Genomic DNA, 15,453 nt, shown 5'->3' on the forward strand with positions numbered 1-15,453 from the left:
ATTAGACAACAAAGCAACAAGCTTAAAGTTTTTTTAGCATACAGCAACCTCGTAGAGAAAACCAAAGAAGGGTTGGAGCACATGTCTGGTGAAAGTAATATGCAAGACTTGATTTGAATCAGCCTCATCTGAAGCTACTGCTTCCCTAAGGCTGATAAGGCCATCGAAACTGAGAAAGTTAATTTTCACAGAAGCTCAATACAATTAATCATGGTCTAAGTATACCTGACAAATGGCTAAGTTCATTCTTAACCTCAATACATTTGAGAAAGAGTTTCTTATGGGCCTGAAATATGCTTAATGTAAGAGAAGAGACAACACTAGAATAATAGAACAAGTTCAACAGAGTAGTTGACTTTAGCACAAACACCATATTGACCACAAAAAAAGTAAAAAAAAGAGCTCATCTTTTTGTTTAGAAGGACAGCTTTTTCTCTTGCACAACCAGGGGCTGAATATAAGTTAAAAGGCATCTAAAAAAGAGCTTCTGGATATCTTCCTTCTAGTTGAACTTTTGTATCACCAAGGAAAGGCATTCCTATTTTGAACCCACCTTACTTAACAAAACAATGAAATTAATAACACAAGTTTATCAATCCCAATGATTTCCATTATTGGATTCATAGATGATCTGTTACTTGAAATTTGTTTTCATAGAAACAGATAATTTAGCCTAACTGCCTTAGGGCAACCTCAGAAATGAATCAAACTAAATCCTTGTCCAATTGTGTCTCTGCTCTGGATATCCCTCAGAATCATTAGATAAAGAGGCTGACCTGTTTGAGTCTCTAGTGATCACACAGAAGTCACTTCTCTATGGAAGGGCTACAGGATTAAACTACCTGATTCCTCATGACCAGTTGCTTAAGCTTCAGCCATTGCATTAAAACTGATAGAGCCCAGAGAGGCCTTTAGCTGTGGAGAGGGTAATTTAAATTAACATAAATACAGGACATAAAGGAAACACTTTGTGAGCATGCCTAGAAATATTTATTCCTTTTCTCACTGTTACATTTCTGGTGATGCAATAATAGAAGATTTCAGATGTTGACAAAGCTCTTAAAACTAGTAGACAGACACATGATCACATCTATCATAGGAATATGGCCATACCTTCCCGGGCCTCTACCGCTTCTACTGTGGCTGTAAGAGGCAGGAGCAGTGGCATGCAAAAATGAAGACAGAAAAAGAGTGAGTAAACCAACAGCATTGCTGCCAGCACAGACATCCCAGGCTCCCACCTCAGCCTATTCCCATCCATAATAAAAGTCAACTAGTTAGAGAAGTGAGGATTACTACAAAAAACTAAATTGGGGAGAAAATGTGAAATGGGGAGAGTTCTGATACTTTTTAACATTTCAGGTGGCATGGGAACTTTTTTAGCTAATAGCATCTATAGCTAAGACAACAGGTCAGTCAAGCTGACTATAAGAAACCAAGAGTTATGTTGCTTTCCTCATTTTTAAATAGCCAGCTGCTAATTTACATCTTGACGTTCACATATCAAAATAAGTTGAGTCAAGTAATTTAATATTACAACTGTTCTTTAGTTTCTAACAGCTCAGATGGTATTCAATGAGCTGTTGCTGGGTCCTATTCAAAATGGTCATTTAAGACTACTTCTTACTGCTCTTAAGCAATTTATGTAGGGTAGGGTCCAACTGTCCTTTTTAATTACCTAATAAAAAGAGAATGGCCTTTGAATAACAGACTAGCATTTGGAAGGAGAGAAAAATGGGTTATAAGTAAGTGGTTATTTCTTGTCCAGGGGTAGAATACTAAACTGGCAAAGACATAAAACTACTCAATACCGGATACAAATTCATGTACCATTTGGGATTAGAGATCTAGCAGAAGGTGACATTTCCAACCCATACATGGCTTCCATTCACTGTGCAGAAGAGTGGGTCAATTACTAAGAGAGCCTTCTCCTTCAGTGATGGGAAAGGAAGCAATTTAAAAATTAGTGCCAGGAGGTAAACTTCCTTGCATCATCTTTTTAAAACAGTAAAAACCCTAGTATATGAAAAGGTTACAGGTTGTAGCAAGAAAGATCCTATTAGAGGAACCCTCTCAGTTCCTTCAGTAACAAATTTTTACAAGAAGTCAGGGAAAAATAATGAGCAGTATAGCTTGCTGTTTCTGAGGTTTTATATAACAACAAGAGAGGAGAAACTGGGAGGACTGACAATTAACCTCCTGTCACAATGTGAAAAATGGAAACTTGGAATCAACTTATCAAGTGCTTGAATTTGTCCACCGTATGTGGGCCTGTGGTAAAGCAATGTCACACGCTTCCTAATCTCCTGGAATAGAACAAATAAACTTTTACAAGAAAATGATAGTGCCTTCAAGCAGTACATCACTGCTGCTACTGCTACAAAGTGGAAGAACAAAGCACAGCCTGAAATTGTATACAGGTTGTTGGTCTAATTAGAGTTTAAAAGCTATGTGGTAAAATGTGTACTAGTATTACACTGTTTTGAGTCCTTCTAGAATTACTTTTTGCACGGAGTTTTAAGATACTAGCCTGCATTAAGGGGCATTATAAGAAACAGTCACAAAAAAACCTGAGAAACTGGTTTATTTATATTTAATTTATATATATTTATTATATTTCTTTACTGAAATATAATTCACATACCATAAAATTCACTTGTTTAAAGTGTACAGTTCAATGATTTAATATATTTAGAGTTGTATAACCATCACCACAATCTATGGTTAAAACATTTTCATCACCCCAAATATCCCTTCCCCTTAATCCTTGAGCCAACCAATAATCAACTTTCTGTCTCTGCACATTTGCCTGCTCTGGACATTTCACATAAATGCAATTGCACAGAGGGTGATTTTGGTGACTGGCTTCTTTCACTTAGCGTAATGATGGGAAAATGACAATGTTTTTAAGGTTTAGTCATGTTGAAGCATGTACCAGTAATTCCTTCCTTTTTATGACTGAACAGTATGCTGTTGTGTGAATAGCCACCTTATTAGGTGATGGACATCTGGGCCATTTCCACCTACTGGCTCTAATGAAAAATGCTGCTGTGAACAAGTCTTTGTGTGGATACATTTTCATTTTGGGGGGTATACAACTACAAGTGGAACGGTTGGTCATAAGGTTAACTGATGTTTACTGATCTAAGGAACTGCCAGATTGGTTTCCAAAATACTTCACCATTTCACATTTCTACCAGCAGGGTACCAGAAGGTCTCAATTTCTCTACATTCTCACCAACACCTGTTACTATCTGTCTTTGTGATCACAGCCATCCTGGGTGTGGTATGTAGTGGTATCTCATTGTTGTTTGGATGTGTTTCCTTAATATCTAATGATGTTGAGCAACTTTTCCCATGCTTGTTGGCTAGTTGCATGTCTTTGGAAAAATGTCTATTCAACTTTTTTTACTCATTTTTTAATTGGGTTGTCTTTTTATTATTCAATTATAAGAGTTCTTTTCTGTTTTCTAGATATCAGTCCCTTATCAAATGTATGATTTGTAAATATTTCCACCGATTCTATGGGTTGTCTTTTCACTTTCTTTTTTAAAAGACTTTTTTGTGAGAGACACAGAGAGAGGCAGAGACATCAGCAGAGGGAAAAGCAGGCTCCCTGCAGGGAGTCTAATGCAGAACTCGATCCCAGGGCCCTGGGATCACGCCATGAGCCAAAGGCAGATGCTCAATCACTAAGCCAACCAGGCGTCCTGTCTTTTCACTTTCTTGATGATGGTTTCATTTGTAGCACAAATGTTAATTTTGATGTAGTCCAATTTATCACCCACTTGTTTCTTATTTTACGGTCTTTGTGAATCTCATTCAGTTCTTGGCACTCCTCTTTATTTCGGTACTAGGAAGCTTGGGAGTAAAATCTGTGACTATCTATTGGCTTTTTGTTTGTTTGTTTTCCTTTGTGCTCTAATTCCAAGCATATTTATTTTACTTCACTGTGTTATATGTACACTGTAACTTACTCAAATCCCTCTTGGAACAAGCTAAGACATAAATGAATGAATCCCATAAGGCCATATGGGATATTGTTGGTTGAAAGCTCTCCAAGTAGAGTTACCAGAACAATAAAAGGTCTTTTTTAGCTAATGCTCCAGTTTGCCAATGAACCTGTAAAACTGAGTGATGGGAAAACGACAAAATAAATTCAGTTTCTGTCAATCAATGAGACATAAGAAGCTCTAAAAAGCTGGCTCCAACTTTAGTTTTGTTCTTAATGCATTCCTGAAGACATCTATCAATTTCAAAAGTATCAATAAAAATGCTATTTTTATTAAAACACTCATATTCCAATTAGGAATGAAGAGAAACTATATACTTGGGACTGAGAACAAAAGGCAGACCAAAGATTATAAACAAATCTCCAAATAGCACATTTATACAATTCTCTTCATTATTCATCCCAGATTTGGTCTTTCAAGGTGCAGATTAAAACAACAACTTTGTGGATCAGCAAGTTTCTAAAATTTTTCAAGTAAGGATATAGACATTCCCTTTTTCCTTATCCATGGTGTTTCCTACTAATTCCAACCTGCCTCGTCAGAAGTACTCTCAGAGTAGCTCCCATGACTAACTACCAAACAAAGTAATGGAAGTATTTTGTTTATAAGAAACTGCACATTTGTTTGAGAGAAAAAATTTCAACCTGAAGTAGTTTACTGATCCTTTCTATGAAACTAAAGAAATTAAGAAAATAGTTATGTACTTCCAAGGAGAAAATGTTCATTCCTCCTTCCAAATAGTTGAACTCTAATATTCCAGTATTTAATTTGAAAGAGAAGGAGCAATTCAATCCTATAAAAGGAAAGGGGAAAAAGGGGCTTGTTCCTATTAATATCAGTGGATTTTCCACAAAAAGCAAAGGATTCCTATAAGTAATGGTATGACAAGGAAAAAAAAAAGACAAACAATGTAATAAAATAAGGGGCCAATAAAAGCAGTGAAAGTCTAGTTTAAGTTGTGAATGCTTCAACTCCAGTTTTTGTGCCTAGAATTAGTTGCCTTGCTTGACCACATCTATGTCTATTCTGACAAACATTGATCTCTTCATTGCAGGGTTCCATAAAGCCCTCTCCTTACAAGTCAGCATCCATAAGCTTTTTAGTACTGACACTGACTGGATAGGTAGGTGACTGTGACACTGGAATAGGATATGGCTGGCAGGCAGAGGCAAACTCCCTCTCTGAGAAATTCTAACACCCCAAAATAAGACATTAAGTGGGGTGTCTACGTGGCTCAGTCAGTTGAGTGTCTAACTCTTGATTTCCACTCGGATCATGATCTCAGTTAGGCATGAGATCGAGCCCCAGATGGGCTCCATGCTCATCAGGGAGTCTGCTTGAGATTCTCTCTCTCCCTTTCCCTCTACCCATCCCCTGGCTCAAGTGCTCTCTCTCTCTTTAAAATAAATAAATCTTAAAAAAAAATACATGAGACATATCATGTGCACCAATATCTATACGTTTTTGTGTATGAATACACTTATGTAGGGATCCCTGGGTGGTGCAGCGGTTTAGCACCTGCCTTTGGCCCAGGGCGCGATCCTGGAGACCCGGGATCGAATCCCACATCGGGCTCCCGGTGCATGGAGCCTGCTTCTCCCTCTGCCTATGTCTCTGCCTCTCTCTCTCTCTCTCTCTGTGACTATCATAAATAAATAAAAAAAAAAATTAAAAAAAAATACACTTATGTAACTACTACCCAGGTAGTGAAATATACAGCATCGCCACTACTCCAGGAGTCCCCTCTGCTTCTTCTGAGTCAATATTCTCCCAACAGAGTGTCATTCTGCTTCTATTACCATTTGGCTAGTTTGCTTATTCTTTCTTTTTCTTTTCCTTTTTTTTTTTTTTAAGATTTTATTTATTTATTTATTCATGAGACACACACACACACACACACACACACACACACACACACACAGAGTCAGAGACACAGGGAGAGGGAGAAGCAGGCTCCATGCAGGGAGCTCAACATGGGACTCAATCCCAGATCTCCAGGATCAGGCCCTGGGCTGAAGGCGGTGCTAAACTGCTGAGCCACCCAGGCTGCCCCCTTTCTTTTTTTGTTTAAAGATTTTATTTATTTGAGACAGAGCAAGAGAGAGTACCAGCAAAAGGAGGGTCAGAGGCAGAGGCAGAGGCAGAGGCAGAGGCAGAAGCAGGCTCCCCACTGAGCAGGGAGCCCGACATGTGGCTCAATCAGGACCCTGGGATCATGACATGAGCTGAAGGCAGATGCTTAACCAATTGAGCCACCCAGGTGCCCCTAGTTTGTCTATTCTTGAACATCCTATAAATTACACAGTCTGTGCCCTTTTGTGCCTAGCTTTTTTAGTTTACCATAACATTTGTGAGATTCAACCATGTTTTTGCATGTATCTATAATTTTTTTCATTGATGTGTAATATTCCATTGTATAAACAGAACACATTTATCTATGCTGCTATTGATGAACATTTAGGTTTTTCCCCATTTGGGGCTATTATGAATAAAGCTATGGTGAACATTCTTATGCAATTCCTTTGGTGGACATATGCACTTATTTCTCCTTGATATACGAGGTCTGGGATTGCTGGGTTTTAGGGTACGATAATGTTTTGCTTTATTGCCCAACAGTTTTCCAAAGTGGTTGAACCAATTTACATGCCCAGCAGCAATGTATATAGTTCTATTCTCCACAAATTCACCAACACTTGGTATTGTTAGAATTTTTTTTTTAAGATTTTATTTATTTACTCATGAGAGACACACAGAGAGAGGCAGAGACACAGGTAGAGGGAGAAACAGGCTCCATGCAGGGAGCCCGACATGGGACTCGATCCTGGGTCTCCAGGATCACACCCTGGACTGAAGGCAGCGCTAAACGGCTGGGTTACCAGGGCTGCCCTAGAATTTTTAATTTTAGCCATTTTGCTGAATATAATGGTATCTCACTGTGGTTTTAATGTCTATTTCCCAGATGAGTAACTATATTAAGCATCTTTTCATATGCTCTCTGGCCATTTTGATACCCTCTTTTGTGAAGCATAAAGTGTAGTTGTATTTTTCTTCTTGAGTTTATAGTTCTTTATAGATTCTGAATTTAAGCCCTTTGTCAGACAGACATATTGCAAAAAATCTTCCCTCGGTTAATGGCTTGCCTTTTCCCTTTCTTAATCATATATTTTTGTGAATAGAAATTCTCAGTTTTAATGAAATTTAATTGATTTTTTTTTCTTTTAAGGTTACTACTTTTTGTGCCCTAAGGACTCTTTATCTACTTCAATACTCTCCATATTTTTTTCTGGGAGTTTTATTGTTTTATCTTTTATGTTTAAGTTATAATTCATTTTGAGTTAATTTTTGTATATAGAGATAAGAGTTAAGATTCACTTTCCCCTCACATGGATATCCAATTGCTCTAATATCATTTATTGAAAGAAGCCCTAATTTTAAATTTTCTGTTGACTGCTGGGTAATGGGAGCACATCTTCCATGAAAGGAGTATTTCTCATACTCACCTGTCTCAATAGTCTGCTTTCCTCCTGAGAGGACACCTAGAGGGAGTGTCCCTGTAGGAGTCAGGCCCTTAAGAGTCAGCACACTCTCACTCTCTTCCCTGCAAAGGAAGGTGAAAGCCCTACATTAATGCCAGGATGTCTACCACTCAGCAGTTCAAAGATACTAGAAGGGAAGTTAAGATGCACAGAGATAGAGGACAGGTTCTCCTTCTTCCTACCCCTTCCCTGACCCAAAGAAAAAGATGCTTTCTGTAAATATTCCAATTTTAAACAACCAGCAGGTTCAATAGCCAGGAACTATTTAAATGTTTCCCATATATCATCCCATTTAATCCTCCTAATAACTGTAAAGCAGGTCTTGTTATTATCACACTTTTATAGACAAGGAAACTGAGGCTCAAAATCATAGCTAAGAAGAGGTCGAGCCAGGATGTGAACACAAGCAATCTGGCTCCAAGAATCCACAGTAAGTCACTGCATTCACTACATCTAAGCTTGTGCCCAATGAATGTTTGCCAAAACATTTCTAGTCACTTTAACATATTGGTTAGATTCAGTGTGCACTCAGCTCTGAAGACCTATCCAATCATACCAAACTCCAATTCTAAAAAAAACTGTCCTGAAATCAACTTCTAATTGTCTCTCAAAATGCCTTGATCCCACATTGTAATGACAGATTTATCCTTACCGCAGAATTGAAAAGACCCGTGCCATCTTCCCAATGGCTCTGATTTTATTCTTGATGATCTCCTTTCGAACTGTAGTGCCTCCTTCAATACAAAGAATCAGTGAGTTAAAAGAATGTGTTAACAGGTTAGATGATAAAAATGCAGGATGAAGTCTCTTTCTAAGTTAAAGAAATGGTTGTTTTAGAAAAGGAAATCAGGGCCTAAGTTTGTTTAGACAAACAAAAATCCCAGAAAGTTCTAAGGAGCAAGAGAAAAAAACAACCTAAGGGGGCAAACGATGAAAAAATGGAAGGGTCACAACAAAGACAGACTGGATGGACCTACGAGAGGCAGGGACTTCTTTGTGGCCTCTGAAATGCAGAGCACAGCAAAGAATGAAACATACACATGTCAACAAAGACAGCTGCTACAGCAAAGATCTCTTCTGAGAATGCTGTGGGCCACCTCAGGATGCAGGGTTTGGCCTGCCAAAGGGCAAGTGATGATTCACGCAGTTGTCTTCTGCAGGCAAACATACAGCTAGCTCTCCTCAGTTTAGTGAGGGCTGCTTTCATTCTATAATCCTCACTTACTCACACACCAGTGAGTTACTTCCTACCATAGACAACTGTGCAATATCAGTTATGATGGGGGTGGGGGAGGCTTCTTTAAAAAAGCTACCACAACATTGTATGGCCTTTTCTCATCTAAGATTCAGGGAACAGCTCACACATGAAGCCAAGGTCCAGGCATGCACCAGGTGACCGCACTCAAAAGTCAGAAAGAGAAACATGGCCTCTCCTTCCTTGCCCCTTCAGCTCTCAATATTCTGCAGAATTATACAGCAGGCACAAAGAAAACATTTACACTAAAACAGAAAGGGAGGATGGAGAGCCTCTCTGAAATCATTCAACTACAACTAAAAAAGTCTAATAAAATTAATAGGCTGTTGTGGGACAGACAGCAGGTATTAAGCTCTTAGCACATTTTAGTCGGATACCTTTCCGATAGCTGGAAATGTAGTGATCTTCGGGGAGAAGAGACAGCAAGAAACAAGGAGATGAAGATAGAAATATGGCAAGAGAAATTTAAGTTGACATGGAAGAGAGAAAAAAAATCAAAATGAAATGCAATGAGAGAAGCAGGCTACTATCTTTATCGGCTCAGAAGAGACATCCTTGGTAGCATGACAGTATTAAATTACAGAATTCTTGTTAGCATTTTCCATTTCTTAAAAGTCTATAGTTTTACATTAATTCACATTTGTTGTCATCCAACATACCCTGTCCCCCCATAAGTCACGCAAATAAAATTAGACAAAGAAAAAGATACTGTTTGGGAAACAAATGACACTGAAAACAGGGAACCAAAACAAAGGGCAATATGAAGAGCCTACAAATCTCTTAAGAGAGGTATATTTTTTGTTTAATTTTTGTTACTATCTTCCTACATCTTTTTGGAGATATTATAGTCTTTCCCTTTTTCAATTTTGTATTCTCTTCAGAATCTCACATTCATTCACATTGCTTTTTGCTGTTTGTGTTGTTGATTCTCTTCAAGACTATCCTGATATAATCCCAGGAGTCTGATTGTGGCTGAGAATGGGGACCTACAAGGCTCTCCAAGTTGCCGAGTGGACAGCTTTATCAGAAGTGATCAGAGTGGGACTTTGTGAGGGAGTTCTCTGTATCAGTATTGAGGATATACATGGCCACTTAATTCACATGTCTCGGGCACGGCACTGACATCTTCAGTTGTACCCCTAATCCAGAAATTCTTTGGCTTACATTTTTTTTTAGAGATTAACCTCCAGACCTGGAGGTGAGGCAGTTACCCAGTAACAACTAGGACTTAATTGCCTTTTTCTTTTAAGATTTTATTTATTCATGAGAGATACACACAGGCAGAGAGAGAAGCAGACTCCCTGTGGGGAGCCTGATGTGGGACTTGATCCCAGGACCCCGGGATCATGACCTGAGCCAAAGGCATAAGCTCAACGACTGAGCCACTCAGACGCCCTGTAATTGCCTTTCAAATAGCTTCCATCTAGTCTCATTTCAACTCAGTGACCATCTCCCTCCTCCCCACAGCCCACAGTCCCCAATTCTAAAAACTCCTACTACCAATTCCTTTGCCTTTTGAGAATTCTGTGCTGGAACTCAGCATTCCCCATTACTTCAGCTTTCTTGAATCAGCCAAGTGAGGAACATTCATTCGTTTTCCAGCTTCTAAAAAGTCCTGCAAAAATCTCATGTTTTTATAGGTTTGTAACTTTTAAAACTTTTTTATTGTCAAGTAGGAGAAACATAAAGAAAAGTACAAAATACAGATATATAATCTCTTTCTTCCCAAAGAAAATCGTTCTCTTGACCCTTATTGAAATCACTTTCTTGCTGTTCTTTATAGTTTTACCATGTAAGTGTGTGTGGATCCACAAGCACTATGGTTTTCATTGTTTTATACTTTATGTAATTGGAACAATCAAATATATATTTTTGTGTCTGGCTTCTTTTGCTCAACATTATGTTTTTGTTTTTTCTTTTAAGATTTTATTTATTTATTCATGAGAGAAACACAGAAAAAGAGAGAGAGGCAGAGACACAGGCAGAGGAAGAAGCCAGCTCCATGCAGGGAGCCCGATGTGGGACTCAATCCCGGGTCTCCAAGATCACACCCTGGGCTGAAGGCGGCGCTAAACCGCTGAGCCACCCAGGCTGCCCTCAACATTATGTTTTTTATTTAAAGATTTTATTTATTTGAGAGAGATAGTGAGAGAGAGCATGAGCAGGAGGTGGAAAAAGGGAGAGAGAGGAGACTCCTTGATGAGCAGTGAGCCTGATGTGGGGCTCAATCCCAGGACCCTGGGATCATGACCTGAGCCAAAGGCAGACGCTTAGCCCACTGAGCCACCCAGGTGCTCCTCAACATTATGTTTGTAAGACTGATCTGTGTTTTGCCTGTTGTAGTCCATCGTCATTATCGTATACAATTCTATTATGTATACATATGCCACAATTTACCCTTTTAACTGTCAGTGGTATTTGGTCTGATTCCAATTTTTTGGCAATTGTGAATTTGACTGCTATGACTATTCTGATGCATTTCTCCTTGCTGCTATTTCTGTGAGGTATATTCCAAGAATTAGAATGCTCAGTTATTGGATATGTATATGTTCAACTTTGGACAACAGTTTGGCATTACTGACACTAGAGTGGACATACTAATTTACACTTCAGTGTATGAGCATTCCTGTTGCTACACATCCAGGCCACCATTTGGTGTTATCTGTAATTCACCTTTAATTTTAGCCAATCTAGCAGATGTACAGAATCATCCATTGTGGTTTTAATTTGCATTTTCACAATTACTAATGTGGATGAAAATCTTTTCAGGTCATTTTGATATTCTCTTTTGTAAAGTGTTTGTTCAAGTCTCATCTAACTGACCTGCAGTTCTTTACACATTCTGCAACTGAGCTCTTTGTTGATTGTGTTACAAATATGCTCTACCACCCTGTACCTTGTCTTTTCACATTCTTAATAGGGTCTTTTGATAAATATAAGTTCTTATTTTAATGTAGTCCAACTTATTAATAGTTTCCTGTATGGTAAGTGCTTTTTGTGTCCGCACTAAGAAATTGTCCTTTACCCCAAAGCCATGAAGATATTCTATATTATAAATTCTAGAATAGAAGCTTTACTGTTTTGCCTTTCATATTTGAATGTATTAATCCATCTGGAAATTATTCTGGGGCTTGAAATGTGATATGGATCAGGTATAATTTTTTCTGATATCCCCAAATCACTTATTAAAAATACAACATTTTCCTACTATTGGTAGTGCCACCTCTGGTGTAAACCAAGTGTCCACATATGTTGTGATGTTTCAGGGTTCTCTGTTCTGTTTCAGTGCTCATCTGTCCTTGAATTAATAATTATAATTACTCTAGCTTTATAGTAAATCTTGATATGAAGAATAAGTCCTCCCACCTTGTTCTTCTTCAAGACTTAAGCTATTTCCATACTAATTTTGGAACCTTATCTGTAGCATTTTCATACAAATTTTAGAATCTATCCTCAGCATTTCCATATGAATTTTATTTATTTGTTTGTTTATTTATTTATTATTTAAGATTTTACTTACCCATGAGAGACACAGAGAAAGAGGCAGAGACAGAGGCAGACAGAGAAGTAGGCTCCCTGTGGGGAGCCCAATGCGGGACTCAATCCCAGGATCCCAGGATCATGACTTGAGCAAAAGGCAGGTGCTCAACCACTGAGCCACCCAGGCATCCCTCCATAGGAATTTTAGAATCGAATGGGCTGCTAATATTTGACTTTGTACTAAATCCATAGATCAATGTGGGAATAATTGAGATCTTTAAATACTGAGGTTTCCTTTTTTTTTTTTTTAAGATTTTATTTATTTATTCATAGAGACAGAGAGAGAGAGAGATAGAGAGAGAGGCAGAGACACAGGCAGAGGGAGAAGCAGGCTCCAGGCAGAGAGCCCGACGTGGGACTCGATCCAGGGTCTCCAGGATCATGCCCTGGGCTGCAGGCGGCGCTAAACCTCTGCGCCACCAGGGCTGCCCAATACTGAGGTTTCCAAATATTAATGAACATTTCTTTCCATTTGTTTAGATCTCCTTTAATTTCTCTAATAATGTTTTAGGGATCCCTGGGTGGCTCAGCAGTTTGGTGCCTGCCTTTGGCCCAGGACATGATCCTGGAGACCTGGGATCGAGTCCCGCATCGGGCTCCTGGCATGGAGCCTGCTTCTCCCTCTGCCTCTCTCTCTCTGTCTATCATGAATAAATAAATAAAATCTTAAAAAAAAAAAAACTTTAAAAAAAAAATAATTTCTAAAAAAAAAAATAATTTCTCTAATAATGTTTTATAGTTTGTTGTTCAGAGGTATCACACACTACTTGCTAGATTTGTTGTTATGGAGGATATCCTAAATGGCATGCTTTTAAGATTTCATTTTGTTTGTTGCTGGTAATAGAAATATAAATAATTTTTGCTTATCGATTTTGTATCCAGCAGTTCTGCTGTATGCATTTGTTGATTTTAACAATCTATAGATTCTTTTAAGTGTTCTCTGCACACAATCACATCATTTATAAATAATGACAATTTTGTTTCTCTCTTTCCAATCTTTATGCCCTATGTTGCTTTTTTACTGCCTTATTGTATTGGGTGCAACTTCTGATACGATATTGTATAGAAGTATTGATACTGGCATTCTTGTCTGTTCCCAGTCACTAAGGAGAGCTTTCAATATTTTGCCATATGATGTTTGCAACAGGCTTTTATAGATATGTTTGTTAAATTAAGGAATTCCTTTGTAAGCTGAGTTTAACATATCTATTGCAAAAGAATGATGACTCTTAATGCTGTTTCTACATCTACTAAGATATGACTTTTCTCCTTTATAATGCAGTGAATTATACAGTTTTAAATAAAAATTCTTAAGAATAGTTTTAGATGTTAAGCAAAGTTGTGAAGACACTATAGAGTTCCCATACACTCTCCACCCAGTTCCCGCTATTATTAAGATCTTACAAAAAAAAAAAAAAAAAAAGATCTTACATTACTATATACTGACTGAATTTTTTTTTTTTAATTTATTTATGATAGTCACAGAGAGAGAGAGGCAGACACAGGCAGAGGGAGAAGCAGGCTCCATGCACCGAGAGCCCGATGTGGGATTCGATCCCGGGTCTCCAGGATCGCACCCTGGGCCAAAGGCAGGTGCCAAACCACTGCGCCACCCAGGGATCCCTACTGACTGAATTCTGAATGTCAAATCTTCCAACATTTCTGGAATAAATCAACTTGGTTGGGAGGCATAATTCTTTTATGTATATTGTTAGTTTGAATCTCTTGATGTTTTGTTTAGGATTATTTACTTAGGATTATTATATAGATATAATAATGTCCTTTCACATTTTAGTATCATAGTTATACAACAGCCTCACTAAATGAGCTGGGGAGCATTTCTTTTTTGTTCTCAGGAGGAATTTGTATAAGGTTGGTGTTGTTTCTTTCTTAAATGTTTGGTACATTTGTTGGTAAAGTTATCTTCACCTGGAATTTTCTTCCTAGAAAGATTTTAAGTTACAGATCCTATTTCTTAGTAGGCATGTAATTATTAAGATTTTCTGGGGATCCCTGGGTGGCTCAGCAGTTTAGCGCCTGCCTTTGGCCTAGGGCGCGATCCTGGAGTCCCAGGATCGAGTCCCACGTCGGGCTCCCGGCATGGAGCCTGCTTCTCCCTCCTCCTGTGTCTCTGCCTCTCTCTCTCTGTGTCTATCATGAATAAATGAATAAATAAATCTTAAAAAAAAAAGATTTTCTATATTGTGTCAATTTGAATAAGCTACATTTTTCAGGAATCTGTCCATTTTACCTAAGTTTTAAAATTCATTGGTATAAATTTACTTTATTTTCTTAAAGTCTATAGGGTCTGATGTCTACATTTTTTAATACTACCATTGGTAATTTTTGTCTTATCTTGTTTATTTGGTAAATCTTACCTAGGATCCATCAATTTTATTACCCTTTTAAACGAGCACATTTTGGTATTACTACCTCTGTATTTTTTTCCTATTTTGTAACTAATATTCTTAACTTTTTATTTTATTCCATCTATTTTCTTTAGGTTTAAAGTACTGTCTATCCTTTTGTCAACCTTTTGAGATGGATGCTGATTTTCTGCCTCTCTTCTTTTCCAGTATATGTATTTAAAACTATAAATTTAAACACAGCTTTAGATACATCCCCCAAATGTTGTTGTTTTTTTCCCCCAAGTTTAAATCAATTTGTATTTAAGCACTGATTTTATTTTTATTTTATGTTTAAAGCTTTTATTTAGGGCAGCCTGGGTGGCTCAGCGGTTTAGCGCCGCCTTCAGTCCAGGGCCTGATCCTGGAGACCCGGGATTGAGTCCGACGTTGGGCTCCCTGCATGGAGCCTGCTTCTCCCTCTGCCTGTGTCTCTGGCACTCTAGATTTTATTTATTTATTCATGAGAGACACAGAGAGAGGCAGAGAGAGGCAGACTCAGGACATAAAGCCAAATACTTGATTAAAATTTTTGAAGAACTCTTTGTGGATGGCATCTCTTTTACTTAATTCGGACCATCCTGTTACTTTAAAGTCAAGTATAACTAAATTCCTCTCAGAAGACAGCAGAAGCTGTCAACCAGTGAGTATCTGCTGACATGGCCACAAGGTTCAGGCTCTAGCCCCAAGCCCAGTCCTGCCTG

General features: G+C 38.2%; 1 protein-coding gene across 8 annotated transcripts in view; it reads right to left on the reverse strand.

The window, feature by feature from the left end:
* PPP3CC (protein phosphatase 3 catalytic subunit gamma) overlaps positions 1–15,453 on the reverse strand; it is a 110,723-nt gene that overhangs the window by 6,179 nt on the left and 89,091 nt on the right. For 3 of the 8 annotated variants that reach the window (XM_025463132.3, XM_025463130.3, XM_049100935.1), the window contains exons 11-14: positions 9,182–9,208; positions 8,202–8,283; positions 7,514–7,611; positions 1,114–1,143 (exon numbers count right to left, since the gene is read on the reverse strand). In XM_025463132.3, the coding sequence (XP_025318917.3) occupies positions 1,114–1,143; positions 7,514–7,611; positions 8,202–8,283; positions 9,182–9,208 (237 nt within the window). The remainder of the gene's footprint in view (positions 1–1,113; positions 1,144–7,513; positions 7,612–8,201; positions 8,284–9,181; positions 9,209–15,453) is intronic. The other 5 variants (XM_035717186.2, XM_035717181.2, XM_049100939.1 and 2 more) reach the window with 3 other exon arrangements.

Source organism: Canis lupus, chromosome 25, assembly GCF_003254725.2.
Source record: "Canis lupus dingo isolate Sandy chromosome 25, ASM325472v2, whole genome shotgun sequence".
Classification (NCBI taxonomy): Eukaryota; Metazoa; Chordata; class Mammalia; order Carnivora; family Canidae; genus Canis; species Canis lupus.